Raw genomic sequence first — 20962 nt, forward strand, 5'->3', positions numbered from 1 at the left:
TACGGCAATAATAGCAGCCCATGATTATAGGCTAGAAAGGAAGAAAGACAATTCATATTTAAAGGAATGGAAAGATCTTGTCTTAAGTCAGGGTAAAGACTTTATTGCAAATATAGAACAAATTATTAACATTCAGTTATAGTGAAGGGCCCTGAGTGGGAGATTTCACCAGCTCGGAGTGGATGGGGGGTAGGAGATGTATGGAAACCCCCTCCTCTCTTTTTTTTTCTTTTCTTTTTCTCTTTGTCAACTGGTTTTCTTTTGAAACTATCAATCCATATTAAGAAGTAAAATAACGGTCACCCATGCTACCTTGTTGAGTAAAATTAATTCCCTACCTTTTTCTTTTTTTTCTTTTTCTCTTTTTTCTTATGCTCTTTCGGAACCCATAATGTATATTTAAACATTGTTATATTGAACTGGATACATGTGAGTATCCTATTTTTGAATTTTTATTCTGCTGTTTCATCAATAAAATAATAAAAAAAAAAACACTTCTCAACCAGAGAGAAAGGGTAGTAGAAGTGGCCTTCTGACCCCTATGCTTACCAGAGAAAACAACGAACGAGGTAAAGAAAATCTTTAGTTGCTTGAAGGTAGAATTTAAGAGCACGCAAACATCCAAGTTATACAAAAGACGTTCCTTCTGGGAAGAAGGATTAGGACAAAAAGAGGGAACAACAATTTCCTGATTAATATTGCGATCCAACATTACCTTAGGAAGAAACCCCAGCTTAGTACGGAGGACCGCCTTATCAGCATGGAAAATAAGGTAAGGGGAATCACACTGCAGAGCCGAAAGTTCGGAAACTCTGTGAGCAGAAGATATAGCAAGAAGAAACAAAACCTTCCACGATAGTAATTTAATATCAACAGAATTCATTGGCTCAAACAGAGCCTGCTGCAAAACTCTAAGAACAAGGTTAAGGCTCCAAGGAGGAGCAAAAGGTTTAAACACGGGGCTTATTCTGAACAAGGCCTGGACAAAAGACTGAATATCTGGCAGAACTGCCAGACGTTTATGCAAAAAAATAGGCAGTGTAGAAATTTGACCTTTCAAAGTACTGACAGACAAACCTTTCTCCAGGTCCTCCTGAGAAAAAAAACAGAATTCAAGGAACCCTTACTTTGCTACAAGAAAAACCCTTTGAATCACACCAATGAAAGTATTTACACCATACCCTATGGTAAATTCTGCGATTAACCGGTTTACGAGTCTGAAGGTCCTTCCTCAAAGGTAACCTCTAAGGTGGAAGAGATGACATCATCACCAGATCTGCGAGGCCATGTAGGAGCACTTGGAATCACAGAAGCTCTCTCCTGCTTCATACGAGCAATATTTTGTGGAAGGAGAGCCAACGGAGGAAACAGGTATGCTAGATTAAAGTTCCAATGAATTGCCAGAGCATCTACCAGAGCCTGAGGAGCTCTTGACCTTGAACCGTATTTTGGAAGCTTGCCGTTTTGACAAAACACCATCAGATCCAACTCCGGAACCACCCACCTGAGGGTTATATTTGAGAATACCCCCGGATGGAGAGCCCACTCCCCGGGATGAAAGGTCTGTCTGCTCAAAAAATCCGCCTCCCAGGTGTCCTCTCCTGGTATGTGGATGGCATAGAGATGGCAATCGTGAGACTCTGCCCACTGGAGAATGCAAGACACCTCCTTCATTGCAAAGGAACTCTGAGTTCCTCCCTGGTGATTGATGTAAGCCACCGAGGTGATGTTGTCCGACTGGAATCCGATAAACCGGAGCAAAGCTAGTTGAGATAAAGCTATCAAAGCATGATAGATTGCTTTCAATTCCAAGATGTTTATTGGAAGACATGACTTCTCCGTAGTCCACAAACCCTGTGCCTTTAAGGAACCCCAAACTGCCCCCCAGCCCAACAAGCTGGCGTCCATGGTCTCAATCACCCAGGAAGACCTTAGGAAGCATGTGCCCCAAGAAAGATTATCCTGTGAAATCCACTACCACGAGAGAGGGAGACTCTAGTTGGAGAGTCCTGATTTATCCTCTGCGAGAGATCTGAGTGGCCCCCATTCCATTGACTGAGCATGCATAGTTGCAGGGGTCTCAGATGGAACCGAACAAAATGAATGATGTCCATGGAGGCAACCATCAGACCAATCACTTCCATGCATTGAGCCACAGATGTACGAAAAGCAGACTGGAAAGAAAGACAAAAAGCATGAAGTTTGGATTTTCTGAAGTCTGTTAGAAAAATCATCATGGACAGGGAATCTATAATTGTTCCTAAGAAACACATCCTTGTATATGGAACAAGGGAACTCTTTCTCAGATTCACTTTCCAACCGTGGGAATGTAGAATAGACAACATCTCTGTATGAGATTTTGGTAGTTGAAAAGATGACGCCTGAATCAAGATGTCCTCCAAATAAGGCTCCACAGCAATGCCCTGGGACCTGACTACTGCCAGAAGAGCCCCCAGAACCTTTGCAAAAAATCTGGGAGCTGTAGCAAGGCCAAAAGGAAGAGGAACTGAAAATGTTTGTCCAGAAAGGCAAATCTCGGATACTGGTAATGATCCCTGTGAATGGGAACATTTAGATACGTGTCCTTCAAATCTATGGTCAACATGAACTGACCCTCCTGTACCAAATGAAGAATGGAATGGATGGTCTCCATTTTGAAGGACTGGACCCTGAGGAATTGGTTTAGAGACTTTAGGTCCAGTATAGGATGGAAAGTGCCCTCCTTTTTGGAAACTACAAAAAGATTACATTAGAATCCTAGACCCTGTTCCTATAGAGGAACTAGAACAATTACTCACAGGGAAGATAGGTCCTCTACACAGTTTAAGAAGGCCTCTCTCTTTATCTAGTTCACAGATAACCTTGACAGGAGAAACCTGCCTCTGGGAGGACAAGCTTTGAATCCTATTATGTTACCGTGGGAAACAATGTCTATGGCCTACAGATCAGGAACATCTCTTATCCAAGCCTGCCGTAAAAAAAGGGAGCCTGCCCCCCACTTGATCCAACACAGGATCGGGGACGGGCCCTCCATGCTGATTTAAAATCAGCAGAAGGCTTTTTGGCTTGTTTTCCTTTATTCCAAGGCTGACTGGACCTCCAAGATGACTTGGATTGTTCCGACTTGGAAGAGGAGGAGGAAGACTTTTGTCCCTTAAAGTTACAAAAGGAACGAAAATTTGAATTTTGGTGACCCTTAGGCCTATTCTTTTTATACTAAGGTAGAAAAGAACCCTTTTCACCTGTGATTTCTGAAATTATTTCAGCCAGACCCGGACCAAATAAAGGTTTTACCCTTGTAAGGCAAAGATAAAAGCTTGGACTTGGATGAGACATCTGCAGACCAAGATTTTAACCACAGAGCCCTGTGAGCTCAAACAATGAAACCAGAAATCTTAACACCCAACCTAAGAACTTGCATATTGGCATCACAAATAAAAATATGGGTAAGCTTAAGAGCTTTGATCCTGTCTTGGATCTCCTCTAAAGTGGTTTCTCCTAAGATAAGATTAGATAAATCATCACATCAATTAGATGCTGCCCCTGCAACTGTAGCAATACTAGCAACAGGCTGCCACTGTAATCCCTGATGAATGTACATTTTCTTCAAAAAAGTCTCAAGCTTCTTATCCATGGGATCCTTGAAAGAACAACTATCCTCAATAGGAATAGTACTTCTCTTGGCAAGAGTAGAGATAGGTCCCTCCACTTTAGGTACTGTGCGCCACAAATCACGAATAGAGGCATCAACAGGAAACATTTTAAAAACAGGGGATAGGGACAAATGAATCCCTGGTTTATCCTATTCCTGAGTAATGATATCTGCTGCTATACAGTCTGGAACTGGAAACACTTCCACTGACGAGGGTTCATCATATACCCTATTGAGTTTATTAGACCTCTGGATTCTCCGTGACAGATGAATCAGATTCTTCCAAAGTAGCAAGAAACTCCTTTAAAAGAACACAAAGGTATTCTAACTTAAATCTGCAATTAATCTTTTCTGAATCAATAGATTTGGTTATTACAAAATCAGAATCTGACAATTCTCCATCAGGAATTATCCTCATCAGATAATAGAGACAAACAGACTAACGCAGCTTTAGCGGAGTCAGAACCCTTAACATCAACATTTTTAGATTTCCTCGTGTTTACCAGCAACCTTTGGAAAAGCTGACAAAGCTGGTGAAAAAGCAGAAGTAATCTTCACAGCGAAATCCGCAGGTAAACAAACACTCCAAGGAGGTTGATGAGAGGAACCACAGGGCACTGCATGTTAAACTTGAGACATATGGGCCCTCTTCCTGTACCAAGGAAGGCTGAGGTATAGCTGGGACAGCACTATACTGAGAGACAGAAGGTTCAGAAAGAGCTACTTAATCTTTATATAATAATGTCTTATTTAAACAAGTGGAACAAAATTGCACAGGAGGAAACACTTTCGCCTCCAAGCAAAACAAACATTTCTCAAAAGACCCATCCTTATCATTAGAGTCTATAACAGCATTAGAATCCATAACTGATAGGTAACTGGAAGCCACCAGAAAAAAATAATAATAAAAAATATGGTTTAAATATGAAATGGCACCAAAATACCTCAGCACTGCTGAGGGCTTACCACTCCTTAGGACGGATCCCACTAGCATTCGTCAAATACAGCACCGTTTTATCAGATACAAGCAGGAGCAACAGTAAAAACATCCACAAACATCTCTCCAAACTCCACTCTGAACAGGAACAAAAAGTGGAAGTGCGGAGTAAAACGGTCACCTGACCGCACTAGAAAACAAACAAAAAACGGCAATACTAAAAACTGCGCGAAATTCAAAAGACAAAAATTACTCAATTGCAAATTAAACAGTTATTTGGCCAAAAAGCACCAAATATCGAAAAAAAAATAAAGTAAAATGTACCCCAAATAAAGTCTGATAACGCGCAAACAGCCTTATAATCTCAAATATATGCAGTGCCCCCAGCAAAGTAACACAATTACCTAAAAACGATCTTAGGATCTGTGCAATCAGAGGTAAGATTGAAAATAAAAAATCCACAGAAAGATTAACCCTTGGAGTGCTGGAACCTTCTAACCTAGAAGGGAAAGCACTTACCTGTGGATGCTGCAGATAGGCAGAGAATTATTTTTAAGGTGTGACAAATATCTCCACGGCTGTAAGAGACCTGTAGAAAAAGGAAAAACAGAGTAACAAACCCTGGCTTTCTATAAAGGGGTAGCATTTTTGTTAGAAGTTTTAAGCAAAGACCATCTCACCATACTACTAACTGCTAAAAGCCACCATTACTCTTACTAAAGATATTGACATGGACACTGCATAACCCCAAATCCTTGCTTGCAGGGAAAAGTACCCATAAAAGGATTAAGTATCTTCAGACACCATCTTCACACATCCTCCCTTGACAGAGGCAAAGAGAATGACTGGGGGTTATGGGTAAGGGAAGTGACACTTAACAGCGTTGCTGGGGTGCTCAGAAAAAGTCTGAGGTACAGGAACGTGGGAGGGATTAAAAACTCTTGGTGTGTTGCACATCTTTGTCTCCTCCTGGTGGCGCGATGTAGAATTCCATAAGTTTGAAGCTTGTGGACGCTCACCGCCTTAAGAAAATAAAAATAATAATCCTCATTTTTAAGAGACTACAGATATGCAGAAGAGACAACCAAAAAACAAACTTTATGCTTACCTGATAAATTTCTTTCTCTTGTGGTGTATCCAGTCCACAGGTTCATCCATTACTTGTGGGATATTCTCCTTCCCAACAGGAAGTTGCAAGAGGACACCCACAGCAGAGCTGTCTATATAGCTTCTCCCCTAACCCCCACCTCCAGTCATTCGACCGAAGACAAGTAAGAAAAAGGAGAAACTATAGGGTGCAGTGGTGACTGTAGTTTTAAAAATAAAAACACCTGCCTTAAAGTGACAGGGCGGGCCGTGGACTGGATACAAGCCTTTTGGCCTCTCCTCTTTCCAGAATAGACAACAAACAATGCAGATGTTTGACGAAAATCCTTAGAAGCTTGTAAATAAGACTTTAAAGCACGAACCACGTCAAGATTGTTTAACAGACGTTCCTTCTTTGAAGAAGGATTAGGACACAGAGACAGAACAACAATTTCCTGATTGATATTCTTATTAGATACCACCTTAGGAAGAAACCCAGGTTTGGTACGCAAAACTACCTTATCTGCATGGAAGATAAGATAAGGGGAATCACACTGTAAGGCACATAACTCTGAAACTCTCCGAGCCGAAGAGATAGCTACTAGGAACAGAACTTTCCAAGATAAAAGCTTGATATCTATGGAATGCAAAGGTTCAAACGGAACCCCTTGAAGAACTTTAAGAACTAAATTTAAACTCCATGGCGGAGCAACAGGTTTAAACACAGGCCTGATTCTAACCAAAGCCTGACAAAACGCCTGAACGTCTGGAACATCAGCCAGACGCTTGTGCAAAAGGACAGAGCAGAAATCTGTCCCTTTAAGGAACTAGCCGATAATCCCTTTTCCAATCCTTCTTGGAGAAAAGATAATATCCTAGGAATCCTGACCTTACTCCACGAGTAACCCTTGGATTCACACCAATGAAGATATTTACACCATATCTTATGATAGATTTTCCTGGTGACAGGCTTTCGAGCCTGAATCAAGGTATCTATGACCGACTCGGAGAAACCACGTTTTGATAAAATCAAGCATTCAATCTCCAAGCAGTCAGATGCAGAGAAATTAGATTTGGATGTTTGAATGGACCTTGGAGTAGAAGGTCCTGCCTCAGCGGTAGAGTCCATTGTGGAAAGATGACATGTCCACCAGATCTGCATACCAAGTCCTGCGTGGCCACGCAGGTGCTATCAAAATCCCAGAAGCTCTCTCCTGCTTGATCTTGGCAATCAGACGAGGGAGGAGAGGAAATGGTGGAAACACATAAAGGCTGAAGGACCAGGGCACTGCTAGAGCATCTATCAGCGTTGCCTGGGGATCCGTTGAACTGGACCCGTAACGAGGAAGCTTGGAGTTCTGAGGAGACGCCATCAGATCCAGTTCTGGTTTGCCCCATAGTTGAATCAGCTGGGCAAATACCTCCGGATGGAGCTCCCACTCCCCCGGATGAAAAGTCTGCCGACTTAGAAAGTCCGCCTCCCAGTTCTCTAATCCTGGGATATTTATAGCTGGGAGATGGCAAGAGTGAACCTCTGCCCAAAGAATTATCTTGGAAACCTCCATCATTGCCAGGGGACTCCTTGTTCCCCCCTGATGGTTGATATAGGCTACAGTCGTGATATTGTCCGACTGAAATCAGATGAATCTGACCGCAGCAAGCTGAGGCTAAGCCTGAAGAGCATTGAATATCGCTCTTAGCTTCAGAATGTTTATCGGAAGGAGGGCCTCCTCCTGAGTCCACGAACCCTGAGCCTTCAGGGAATTCCAGACTGCGCCCCAGCCCAGAAGGCTGGCATCTGTCGACACTATAGTCCACTCTTGCCTGCGGAAACTCATTCCCCTGGACAGATCGACCCGAGATAACCACCAGAGAAGAGAATCCCTGGTCTCTTGATCCAGATTTAACAGAGGAGACAAATCTGTGTAGTCCCATCCCACTGATTGAGCATGCAAAGTTGCAGTGGTCTGAGATGTAGGCGGGCAAACGGAACTATGTCCATTGCCGCTACCATCAGGCCGATCATTTCCATACACTGAGCCACTGACGGCCGAGAAGTGGAATGAAGAGCACGGCAAGAAGTTAGAAGCTTTGATATATTGACCTCTGTCAGAAAAGTTTTCATTTCTAGTGAATTTATCAGAGTTTCTAGGAAGGAGAATCTAGTGAGAGGGAAGAGTGAACTCTTTTCTCTGTTCACCTTCCACCCGTGAGACCTCAGAAAGGCCAGAACAATGCCCGTATGGGACTAGGCGATTTGAAAAGTCGACGCCTGGATCAGGATGTCGTCTAGGTAAGGAGCCACCGCTATGCCCCGCGGCCTTAGAACCGCCAGCAGAGACCCTAGAACCTTCGTAAAGATTATTGGCGCCGTGGCTAACCCAAAGGGAAGAGCCACAAACTGGTAATCCCTGTCTAGGAAGGCAAACCTGAGGGACTGATGATGGTCTCTGTGAATCGGAATGTGGAGATAAGCATCCTTTAAGTCCACGGTAGTCATATATTCACCCTCCTGGATCATAGGGAGGATGGTTCGGATTGTCTTCATCTTGAAAGATGGGACCCTGAGAAATTTGTTTAGGATCTTGAGATCCAAGATTGGTCTGAACGATCCCTCTTTTTTGGGAACTATAAACAGGTTTGAATAGAAGCCCTGCCCCTGTTCCTCCTTTGGAACTGGGTGGATCACTCCCATAACCAGAAGGTTTTGAATGCAACGTAAGAATGCCTCTCTCTTTATCTGGTTTGCAGATAGTTGTGAGAGGTGAAATCTCCCCTTTGGAGATGAACCTTTGAATTCCAGAAGATATACCTGGGAAACAATCTCTAGTGCCCAGGGACGTCTCTTGCCCAAGCCTGAGCGAAGAGAGAAAGTCTGCCCCCCACTAGATCCGGTCCTGGATTGGGGGCTACTCCTTCATGCTGTCTTAGAGGCAGCTGCAGGATTTTTGGCCTGCTTCCCCTTGTTCCAAGCCTGGTTAGGTCTCCAGACTGGTTTGGACTGGGCAAAATTTCCCTCTTGTTTTGCATTAGAGGAAGCTGAAGCTGCGCCACTCGAAGTTTATAAAGGAACGAAAATTATTCTGTTTGGTCCTTAACTTATTGGACCTATCCTGAGGAAGGGCGTGACCTTTTCCTCCAGTAATATCAGAAATGATCTCCTTCAGACCATGCCCGAATAGGGTCTGTCCCTTGAAGGGGATGTTAAGAAGCTTAGACATTGAAGTAACGTCTGCTGACCAGGACTTAAGCCATAGCGCCCTATGCGCCAGAATGCCAAAACCTGAATTCTTAGCCGTTAGCTTGTTTAAATGAAAAACGGCTTCAGAGATAAAGGAATTAGCTAATTTAAGAGATTTAATCCTGTCTAAAATATCAAGAGACTCGAACCAGAAAGCCGCTGCAGCAGCAACTGGGGCAATGCATGCAAGAGGCTGGAGAATAAAACCTTGAGGTATAAAAATTTTCTTAAGGAGACCCTCCAATTTTTTATCCATAGGATCTAGAAAAGCACAACTGTCCTTGACGGGGATAGTAGTACGTTTAGCTAGGGTAGAGATTGCTCCCTTCACCTTAGGGACCGTCTGCCACGAGTCCCGTATGGCGGCATCTATGGGAAACATCTTTTTAAAAGCAGGAGGGGGAGAGAACGGCACACCTGGTCTATCCCATTCCTTAGTAATAATTTACGAAAACCTCTTAGGGACTGGAAAAACATCAGTGTAAACAGGCACTGCAAAGTATTTTTCCATCTTACACAATTTCTCTGGAACTACAACGGGTTCACAGTCATCCAGAGTCGCTAAAACCTCCCTAAGCAATAAGCGGAGGTGTTCAAGCTTAAATGTAAACACTGTCATTTCAGAATCAGACTGAAGCAACGCCTTCCCTGAGCCTGAAATGTCACCCACAGATAGAAGCTCTCCTGCCTCGGCTTCTGAGTATTGTGAGGGTATATCGGACACAGGTATTTTAAAGCGTCAGAAAGCTCTGTGTTTGTTCTAGCCCCAGAGCTGTCTCGCTTTCCTTGTAACCCTGGCAGTTTGGACAATACCTCTGAGAGGGTAGCATTCATAACTGCCGCCATGTCCTGTAAGGTAAAAGAATTAGACGCGCTAGATGTACTTGGCGTCACTTGAGCGGGAGTTATATGTTCTGACACGTGGGGAGAGCTAGATGGCATAATCTCCATTTTTCAGTCAAAGAATCCTCTGGAGATAAATATTTAAGCGCCATAATATGTTCTTTATAGTTTATAGAAATTTCAGTACATTTGGTACACATTCTAAGAGGAGGTTCCACAATGGCTTCCAAACATATTGAACAAGGAGTTTCCTCTATGTCAGACATGTTTAACAGACTAGTAATGAGACAAGCAACCTTGGAAAACACTTTAATAAAGGTGAAACAGCAATTAAACAAAAACGTTACTGTGCCTTTAAGAGAAAAAAACTAGCACTTAAACTGCAAAACAGTGTAAAAATACATTAAAGTCTTCGAAATGTTTACAGTATGTGTAAGGGACTAAAGCAACATTGCACCCACTTGCAAATGGATGATTAACCCCTTAGCCCCCAAACCGGATTTAAAAAACGTTAACCACCGTTAAAGACAGTTGAGCACCTTGCCACAGCTCTGCTGAGGCTCCTACCTGCCCTCAAATACGATTTAGTGAAGAAATAAACCCTTTATGATGGTCCTCAGATGCCAGAGGACTCCTCTAGGGAAGCTGGATGTCTCAGTCTGCAGGAAACTGCGCATCTAGAGCACGAAAATAGGCCCCTCCCACCATGTACTGGATGTCAGAGGGGCCTTAAGAAAGTACTCCTAGGAGTATCAGACTAGCCATGTGGAAACTAGGCCCCAAATAAAGACTTATCTCCCTCAGAGAAAAAAACGTTCTATTTATGAAAACATGTAAACGTTTTGTCACTAAGTAATATGAGTATTAACATGAGTATTACCCTGTTTTGTAAGCATGATCCCAGTTGTTGTTAAATCACTGCATCTAGCTTACCTCAAATACACAAGGCTCTGTCAGCATTTTCTAGAACTTATTCATCACTCTAGAAATAAAAATACTGAACATACCTCAAAGCAGGTAATCTGCAGACCGTTCCCCCAACTGAAGTTTTCCCATACTCTTCAGTTATGTGTGAGAACAGCAATGGACCTTAGTTACAAACCGCTAAGATCATCAACCTCCAGGCAGAATTCTTCTTCAGAATTTCTGCCTGAGAGTAAAACAGTACATCGCCGGTACCGTTTAAAAATAACAAACTCTTGATTGAAGGTAAAACTACACTAAGTCACCACATATCTCTTGAGACTTCCTATCTTGTCGAGAGTTGCAAGAGAATGACTGGGGGTGGGGGTTAGAGGAGGAGCTATATAGACAGCTCTGCTGTGGGTGTCCTCTTGCAACTTCCTGTTGGGAAGGAGAATATCCCACAAGTAATGGATGAACCCGTGGACTGGATACACCTGACAAGAGAAATACAAAAATTATAATCTGTAGGTTTCCTTGTGATCAAGATAGAGTAAATAAAGAAGATGTTCATTATCTGCATTATCTTTTTCCAACCACACAGTAATGACATGTTGGAGAATTCTTTACTCCATTTTAAAGGAGGAGTGAGGAACATCACAGAAAGGGGAGAGTTTGTGCACAGAGAAGGGTTAGAGAGATTGAGATAGGTAGGTACAGAAAAACCCTTGAAGTTCATATAAAGGGAACAAGTAAATGAAGATAAAAAACATGGAACAAGTAGCAATGTAGTAAAGTAGCAATGTTCCAAGGAAACCAGCCTACTCAAAGCAGAGACAAGGCAAAAAATGGAGGGAAACAAAGCTTGTCGAAGGGGTTCCTGTTGAACAGTTTTTTTAAAGTGCGTACGTGAATGGTTTAGTAACCCAAATTACTAGAATCATCTCCCACTTTGTGAGCTGTTATCATAAATGTAAAGAAAAATAATAATACATGAAAGAAAAAATAAAGTCATTAACGTAGAACCATATATTTTTTTTATATTTGTTAAAAAGGGAAAAAAGTGCAGTACTGACTCACATATACTAATTAGCAAATTAGACAGTACATACAGTTACTTACTTGTATCCAAAAGAACCATATGCCCATATTCCTTATTCCAGCCATTGATGTAAAGATAAAATATATGATAATTATGGTAATGAGGAGATAGTCAAGAGGAAAAACCTGAAAAATAATACACAGGTCAATTCATTTTATTTCATATAAAAAAATATGGTGCATTGGATCATTAAAGCAGTTTTTAAATGTTACTTAAAGATTCTACTGTTCAGGGATGTATAAAATCTATGCTAACGTTTTCTTTCTCCAGTTCCTCTCTTTCTTAAGTCAGACCATTCCACTCACGCATATAAGCTTACAAGACCATCTGTCCTGTAGATCACCTTCCTGAAATGTGATCTACAACAGTTGACAAATCTTAGGAGGAACCTCTACCCATTCATCTGGTCCATAATTTGCCTTATAGGTATAATGTACTGCATAATCTGTAAGAACTCTACAAATAAATGATAATTATGATGCATATCTTTTGTAATATCTATTGTAATCTAATGTAATGTAAAGATATAACACAATTGACTTTAATGCCTAATTAATCATTACAACATTAACTAAAATATAACAATTATTTAGGGTTTTCATTTTTGCTACATTATAAAAGGACTTAAATATCAGAGAGCAAACACAGAAAAGTGATATTTTGGTATGAGTTCCACAAACATTTTTGAACATTCTAATAAGCATCAAATGTGTATGGCAAAAATAAATGGGACTAAAGATACATGATTTACGTATTTTATAAAATTTGCTTTATTCTCTTGATATCCTTTGTTGAAGGAGCAGAAATGCACATGAGGAATATATGTGCAGCCACCAATCAGCTAGCTTCCAGCAATGCATTGCTGCTCCTGAGCTTACCTAGGTATACTAAAAAAAAAACCAAAAAAAAAAAAAAAAAAACAAGAAAACAAAGTTAGATAATAAAAGTAAATTGGAAAGTTGTTTAAAACTGAATGTGCTATCTGAACCAGGTAAAAAACAAAAAGGGGTTTCATGTCTATTTAAACAATAACCTCCAAATCTTAAATTCTTATATGAACACGACTAACAAAATGTAAAGTGAAATAAAACACATTGTCTGGGGAAGAGTTTGAGATAGGTTGTGATGCTGGCATATCATTCTCCTAGCGTTTCTGTAGAACTAACTCTACTTGGGGGAGTAGGTCGGTATCTGTATTTAGTAGCAAATAACTTCCACATTTTGGAACTTTTCTAAGGGTCCATATTTTAAGCATTGAGGCTGCTTTGGCTACAAGCCCCTTATTTTTTTGTCCTATGTGGACATCTGTCATCTGGGTTATCCCTTTAGTATACCTGTACCATGTCTACTAGGCTTGAGGTTGCTAAGGTTTTATGAAAGTTATCTTACTGCACTAATATACAGCCCATACCCTTTGTTTATCAAGACAGTTGGAATCCAAGTCACAAGGAATCATTTCAATATTAACTTTCTTCAATTCTTCGTGTTTGTAAGCTTTTTATCCTTAAAGTAATGGTAAATCCTAGCGTTTGTGAAATGCTAGGATTTACCATTGGAACAAATAAAGGGGACTTTTAGTCATAAAATTCTTCATGCTGAAAGTTCCTTTATTTGTTTGAAGCATTCACCGCATTGAGATGCTCAGGCAGCTCACGGCAGAACGCTATTTTGCTGAGAGGTGACATTTTCGCCCTATTAACCATTAGCCATGCGGGCTATCTGGCTTGGCGCCAGCTAGCCCGCACAGCTGTTTGCTAAGAGGTGGAAATGTCAGAGTTCTGCCGTGGGCTGCCTGTGCGGTGAACGCTTCAAACAAATAAAGGAACTTAAAGCATGAAGTAGTTTATACTTCATGACTGAAAGTCCCCTTTTATTTGTTTAAAAAACACCAAGATTTACCATCACTTTAACAAAAAAGATTACTTTTGTAAGAGTGCAGGTGTGAACCACATTGAGGTCTCATGCTTTATTGTTTTGTTTTTTGTTTTAAAGAGCACTCTTTCTAGATGCAAATACTTCTAGTATAGGATAGAAACTGTTTTTATATGTTTCTGTATATAAATAGGATAATTTTCTTCCTTATTAGTCCTAAGTTACATATTAAATGTTCATGACAATCACACTATTGTTCTGTTACTTGTATTGCTTTTATATTTACTACCGCTAGCGCTCTCTCATGTATACTAAATCCATGTTAAACATTTTTAAAAGCCTTAAGTAATTCTCAAATGATATTAATCTTTGCACACAGGTTGAAGAGAAATAATCAGCTCTTTTCTTCTTAGCACTAAAATAGTCTATTTTCAATATAATATGGCTAGTAAATTGAGCGGCCTCCTCTTTTTATTATATATATATTTCCTGTGGTCCCATATGACTTAGAAACTGGGCTAGTAGTTTTTAAATCCCTGACTAGTAGACAATACCGATATTTTTCCACCAGTTTGTGCGTGTGTATATGTACAGTATCCCACAAAAGTGAGTACACCTCTCGCATTTCTGTAAATATTTTACTATATCTTTTCATGTGACAACACTGAAGAAATGACACTTTGCTACAATGTAAAGTAGTGAGTGTACAGCCTGTATAACAGTGTAAATTGACTGTCCCCTCAAAATAACAACGCACAGCCATTAATGTCTAAACCGTTGGCAAAAAAAGTGAGTACACACCTAAGTGGAAATGTCCAAATTGGGCCCAAAGTGTCAATATTTTGTGTGGCTACCATTATTTTCCAGTACTACCTTAACCCTCTTGGGCATGGAGTTCACCAGAGCTTCCTCTTCCACTCCTCCATGATGACATTATGGAGCTGGTGGATGTTAGAGACCTTGCGCTCCCCCACCTTCCATTTGAGGATGCCCCACAGATGCTCAATAGGGTTTAGGTCTGGAGACATGCTTGGCCAGTCCATAACCTTAACCTTCAGCTTCATTAGCAAGGCAGTGGTCGTCTTGGAGGTGTGTTTGGGTTTGTTATCATGTTGGAATACTGTTCTGCGGCCCAGTCTCCGCAGGGAGGGGATCATGCTTTGCTTCAGTATGTCACAGTACATGTTGGCATTCATGGTTCCCTCAATGAACTGTAGCTCCCCAGTGCCGGCAGCACTTATGCAGACCCAGACCATGACACTCCCACCACCATGCTTGACTGTAGGCAAGACACACTTGTCATACTCCTCACCTGTTTGCCGCCACACACGCTTGACACCATCTGGAACAAATAAGTTTATCTTGGTCTCTTTGGACCACAGGGCATGGTTCCAATAATCTATGTCCTTAGTCTGCTTGTCTTCAGCAAACTGTTTGCAGGCTTTCTTGTGCATCATCTTTAGAAGAGGCTTCCTTCTGGGACAACAGCCATGCAGACCAATTTGATGCAGTGTGTGGCGTATGGTCTGAGTACTGACAGGTTGACCCCCCACCACTTCAACCTCTGCAGCAATGCTGTCAGCACTGATACGTCTATTTCCCAAAGACAAACTCTGGATATCACGCTGATCATGTGCACTAAAATTCTTTGGTTGACCATGGCGAGGCCTGTTCTGAGTTGAACTTGTCCTGTGAAACTACTGCGATAACAGCATATTTAACACACCTGCTCCCGGTTCACACATGAGACCTTGTAACACTAACGAGTCACATGACACCGGGGAGGGAAAATTGCTATTTGGGCCCAATTTGGACATTTCCACTTAGGGGTGTACTCACTTTTGTTGCCAACGGTTTAGACATTAATGGCTGTGTGTTGAGTTATTTTGAGGGGACAGCAAATTTACACTGTTATGCAGGCTGTACACATTTCTTTAGTGTTGTTACATGACAATATATAATAAAATATTTACAAAAATGTGAGGGGTGTATTCACTTTTGTGGGATACTGTTTATATATGCAAAACAAGGACACACTTCCAGCGCAGCACAGAGACCAATCCCCCTAATAACTATATTCTAGTCTAGTACACCACAGAAAGCTGCCTGACCTCAAGAATGTAGAAGGAGGAAATTCCACTTTCCACTCTACAAACAGAATTTTTTTTTACAGACCAAGAACAGAGGAAGCACTAAAAGTAGTGAACTAAAATACAATAATACCCCTATAGTATATATTCAGAGCATCATAATAAAAGATATAAACATAGATAAAATACAATACAAAAAGATAATTTAGAAAGCCAAAATGGAGTCATAAAAAGTAATCAATGATGTGTATGAGCCCCTAGGGGTAACTACTCACAAGCTGAATACTCAATCAAATGAGGTAAGTGCCGCACGGTTCAGGAAGAGTCTGTGCTCCTGCCACTAGGTACACCTGCTTCGGTCCTGTCTTGGGATATGGTAGATATCTCCCTTTCAAGACGTGATAACCGGAAAACAAGAGAACATATACAGCATGCAGGATAAAGCAATATCGTTAAAACTAATTTATTAATTAAATAAAAGTGCACATAAGGTAAAAACTGCTCACATAGGTAACCTCAATTACATATGAGGTATCAGTAAAATAAAACAGCAGTACAGATAAGCAGGCCCATTTATCAAGCTCCGTACGGAGCTTGAAGGGCCGTGTTTCTGGCGAGTCTTCAGACTCGCCAGAAACACAAGTTATGAAGCAGCGGTCTAAATACCTGAGAGCAAAAGCCAACTCCCAGACAGGCCAACTCCCTCTAGGCAATCCAAGCCGCTAGACCTACCCACAGTTCATCCAAAAAAAGGGTGATCATAACCTCCACAAGGTCCCCCAAAAAGAGAAGTGACACCCCGAACACGAGGTGGAGCAATCCCAGACCCTCTGCTTGTAAGCTTAGGTAGCCAGATAGTTACTATGCGAATGTGGCTAATCCCCTTTAAGAGACACAATGCGCTGCTCATTTTATCAACCTCGAAAGGAAGAAAGGCTGAGTAAACCTCACCAGGGAACAAACTAGCAACCCTCAGACTGCTACAGTACAGAGTAGCCACAGAGCATTAGAATGCTGAACTAGCTGTCCAGCTAGCCAATCCCAGCAGTGGCAGGTCTGAAAGAGGGAAACAAAAGCATCCCCAAACCGTCTCAAAACGAGTGAAAGAATGGCCACAGCCAATCCAACAGAGCACGGGTGCAACCCGACTCCTTAGAACAGACAACAGGGCCGTACACCCAAAGGATCTAGCAAAAAGGTCCAACTTAGTCTTGACACGGAGCCAGCAAGACTCCAAACAGAATGTAACCCAGAGAGAAAAACCTTCTCAGCCAGGGAAACTTGCAGGTTCCAACTCCTGAACCAGGAGAAGCCATAAGAAAAGGACCACATCTCTCTAAAAGGAAACTAAGCTCTCACCAAAGAAGGGGAAAGGGCTAACAGGCAGCACCTTTCATAAGACGTGAAGCCACATGCTAAAGGAGAGATCAATCCCCCTTGAAAGTGACTCCCCCAAAAACTAGCCTGCTAACACGCAACCAATGTGCAATAGTAGCAGCAGTGACACTGCAAGTCCATTCACCAGCAGAGCAGTGAATTCAATGGATACTATAGCAAACTGACTAAGGGAAACTGACTAAGGTGCAACATAAGCCCCAATGAGCAACAACACTGGCCAACCAAGACCATATCAGGAATCTGAGCAAAAGTACATAGCCAAAGTTTCCAGGAACCACAAACCAACACTGGAGCCTAAAGGTCCGGTAACAACCCACAACGGGATCCACAAGGAAAAATGCTGAAGGAAACCCAGCAAGCGGAAGCACCAGGGAGAACAGGCCAGAGCCCCCAACTGTTTAGATAAACAGAACCTGCTTAACACACCGTCTGAATAACAACCCAGACTATAAATGCAATATTCAGATCATCCCGGATAACAAGAAAAACTCACAAGTCCCGACCTAAGGAAGAAACCACCCCTTGCCGAAGTCCCACTCTACAAGGAGCCGAAGCAGTAAAAAGTCGTGCAACAACGCTATAGCTTCTAGACTCACCAACAGCCTCAGGACAATAAGGCAAGGGAATACCTCAAGGACAAAACCACTCGAGCAAAGGCTGGTCTCCACATCACCTCAGCACAAGCGGATGATCACAGGGAGAAAGGGGCTCAAACCATACCCAGTTCCAGGAGGAACCCCAAACAAGCCCAAGGAGACCACGCCCAGTGTCTCTAACAGGGAACAAACATCTCCCAGGCCCCTAAAAGGAGGCCTAACATGGAAATCACAGAGGGAGATCAAAATGTCTCATAAAAACAGCTAGACAGTACACAGTCGATGTGCAATAGCTGCAGCTGGTTACATTCTGCAAACCCAACCGCTGCAAGGCAGCCAAACTACCCTTTAACTTACTAGCTGCTGAGGACCAAGTCCAATGACAATCCTCAAGCAAAAAAAGGCCACACCGCCACTTTGCGTGAAAAAGGCGCAAAGCCCTCCAACTCTCCACCACGTGGGAGCGGAACACTAGGGTCTGGCAATACCAGACATCATAGATCGACACAGCTGAGAAGCCACTGACCCAGTCATCCAAATTGAAGGTCTTTTATTGACTGAGACAATCCTTCTTGCCTTGTAGACCCACAGGTCCTCTAGAACAGTGGTCACCAACCAGTGGTCCGTGGTCCACGAGAAGATGTTGGTGGTCCTTGACACCATGAAGCAGGAACTAATCTCCTCTGATGATGTCTCCCCTGTCGCACCGCAACTCCCTACAGTGCCTGGCTGGACATCAGTGAAAACTAACGAAGGAGTTAAATTACAATCTCCCTACGCATGTTGTGTAGTACTGCGCAACTTGTGTAGCTAGATTGTATTTTTAACTCCTCTCGCCCGGCGCGCTAGTCAAAGGAAGATGCTTGCATTCTAAAGCCAGCAGAGTTTGGTATAGTCTTGGCTTTAAATAGTGGAATTAAAGTATATAAAAAAAAAAAAAAAAAAACTTGAAAGAAATTCTCTCTTATATTTCATTTATTTTCTACCCTTCACCTGTCTCTTTGTAGTAGTTTTCCTAATTCCTTCAGATGGACTTGCATCACTGTTTGTCTTCCTCAGGAATGCGGAAATGGAAGACCACAAGGTGAACCGTAAAGTCCAAAAAAGCACGCCCAACCATAAGGTTGCGTCACTTCCAAAGGCCTCAATGTTCCAACCAAGAGCACGTAAACACCACACATAAGCAGGTTGAATCACATAACAAACATGATTATAAACCCCAATGTTCAATAACCCCCCCTCAGGAGATATTAACCCTTGATTCCAAGATACTAAAGGAGACTCACTGAGACCCTTATGTTAAGTTAGACCCGCAAGGTGGAACAGGAACACAGCCTTTCAAGTGTGACGGATAGTAGCGTCGCCCCCGCCATGGACTTCAAAGAAAGCAGGCAGCGGAGCGAAATTCGACAACGGCGATTGCTTGAGGAGCTGTTAACATGAGTCGGGATGGTTATGCAGAAAGACTCTTCCTGCATCTCTGAACTCTAACTCTCATCCAAGCCCTCACTGAGAGACTGACAGGACTACTTAAAACTTCAGTCCCATGCCAAAGAGTACTACCCTCCATAAGAGACCAAATAAATTCTGACACTTCTCTAATGACTAAGGGATGAGGGGAGTGGAAGGAGTATTTAAGCCTTTGGCTGGGGTGTCTTTGCCTCCTCCTGGTGGCCAGGTTCTTATTTCCCAAAAGTAATGAATGCAGCTGTGGACTCTTTCCATTTAAAAAAAAAACATGATTTAAATAGGGCATGTAATTTTAAACAACTTTCCAATTTACTTTGATCACCAATTTTGCTTTGTTATCTTGGTATTCTTAGCTGAAAGCTGAACCTAGGAGGTTCATATGCTAATTTCTTAGACCTTGAAGGCCATCACTAATCTAAATGCATTTTTATAGATTTTCACCACTAGAGGGCATTATTTCATGTGTTTCATATAGATATAATTGAGCTCATGCTCATGAATTTACCATGGAGACAGCTCTGATTGGCTAAAATGCAAGTCTGTCAAAAGAACTGAAATAAGGGGGCAGTCTGCTGATGCTTAGATACAAGGTAATTACAGAGGTAAAAAAATGTATAATTATAACTGTGTTGGTTATGCAAAACTGGGGAATTATCTATCTTTTAAAACAACAAAAATTCTGGTGTTGGCTGTCTCTTTAAGAAGAATATATATATATATATATATATATATATATATATATATATATATATATATATATATATATATATATTTTTAAAGTCAAGAGGGGGCACCAGCGCTAAAAAACTATAACACTTCTTATTTTTTAATTTGATTTCTGTGTTGGTTACTGTTAAGTGTACGCGTGCTGCCTATGATGCAGTGTACCCTTGTCACTGTAGTTAATTGTTAATAGAAAGAGAAAATCAAGTAATGGCGCACAGCTGATTACTATTGATCAATAAATTGAAGTATTGTCAATGTCAATGTATTGCTGATTGATATGTCATACAAATAAAAGTAAAAATAAAGTACATATGTCCATAAAATTGGTTTTGAGCTCAAGTTATTTCTTATGCTTCAACAGTTTTTATCCTTCTAAGGTAAGTAAGATGTGCTTACCAGAAAGTACCTCAATCCTATGAGGTAAGGTGTCAGCCTTTTTTGGGGGTTTACAGATGGTTCTTGGACTCTTGTCGAGATGAAAAAAACTTTTCTTTTCTTTTGAATTGTGTAATCTTGCAATTTCTGCAGTATGCCTTTAATGGAAATCCTGGACTCTCTTGTGAAGATGTTACAGCTGGATGTAATTTGACAAACAGTAATGGAGACTCCTGGACGTGCCAGTGGGAGAGGCAGATTGATCAGGTCAGGGCATCCAAAGGTCCAAGTTCTAAGCCAACAGCCTCCTTGGATTGGAGAAAATGATGCAGCAGATTCTAGAGATCCACAGATATGAAAATATTATAATTCCAAATTGGGTTGCTGTTGCTTTGTATCTTTATGGGTTTTTTTTTTAACAATATCCCACTTCAGAGGTCAGCCCCACTGATTCCAACTTTAAAAACAAAATCCAGTTCAGATCGCAGATGCCCACTTCAGAGACCAGCAAGACAGATTCCCACTTCAGATGCCAGCAGCTGGCATCTGAAGTGGGAATCTGTCTTGCTGGTCTCTGAAGTGGGCATCTGCGATCTGAACTGGATTTTGTTTTTAAAGTTGGAATCAGTGGGGCTGACCTCTGAAGTGGGATATTGTTAAAAAAATAAAAT

The 20962-nt window shown here is 41.6% G+C and overlaps 1 protein-coding gene across 1 annotated transcript in view; it reads right to left on the reverse strand.

The window, feature by feature from the left end:
• Window positions 1-20962, reverse strand: part of LMBRD1 (LMBR1 domain containing 1) — an 810247-nt gene that overhangs the window by 258840 nt on the left and 530445 nt on the right. The window contains exon 11 of the mRNA XM_053710415.1: window positions 11785-11889. Within this exon, the coding sequence (XP_053566390.1) occupies window positions 11785-11889 (105 nt within the window). The remainder of the gene's footprint in view (window positions 1-11784; window positions 11890-20962) is intronic.

The sequence above is a fragment of the Bombina bombina genome, chromosome 4 (genome assembly GCF_027579735.1).
Source record: "Bombina bombina isolate aBomBom1 chromosome 4, aBomBom1.pri, whole genome shotgun sequence".
NCBI lineage: Eukaryota > Metazoa > Chordata > Amphibia > Anura > Bombinatoridae > Bombina > Bombina bombina.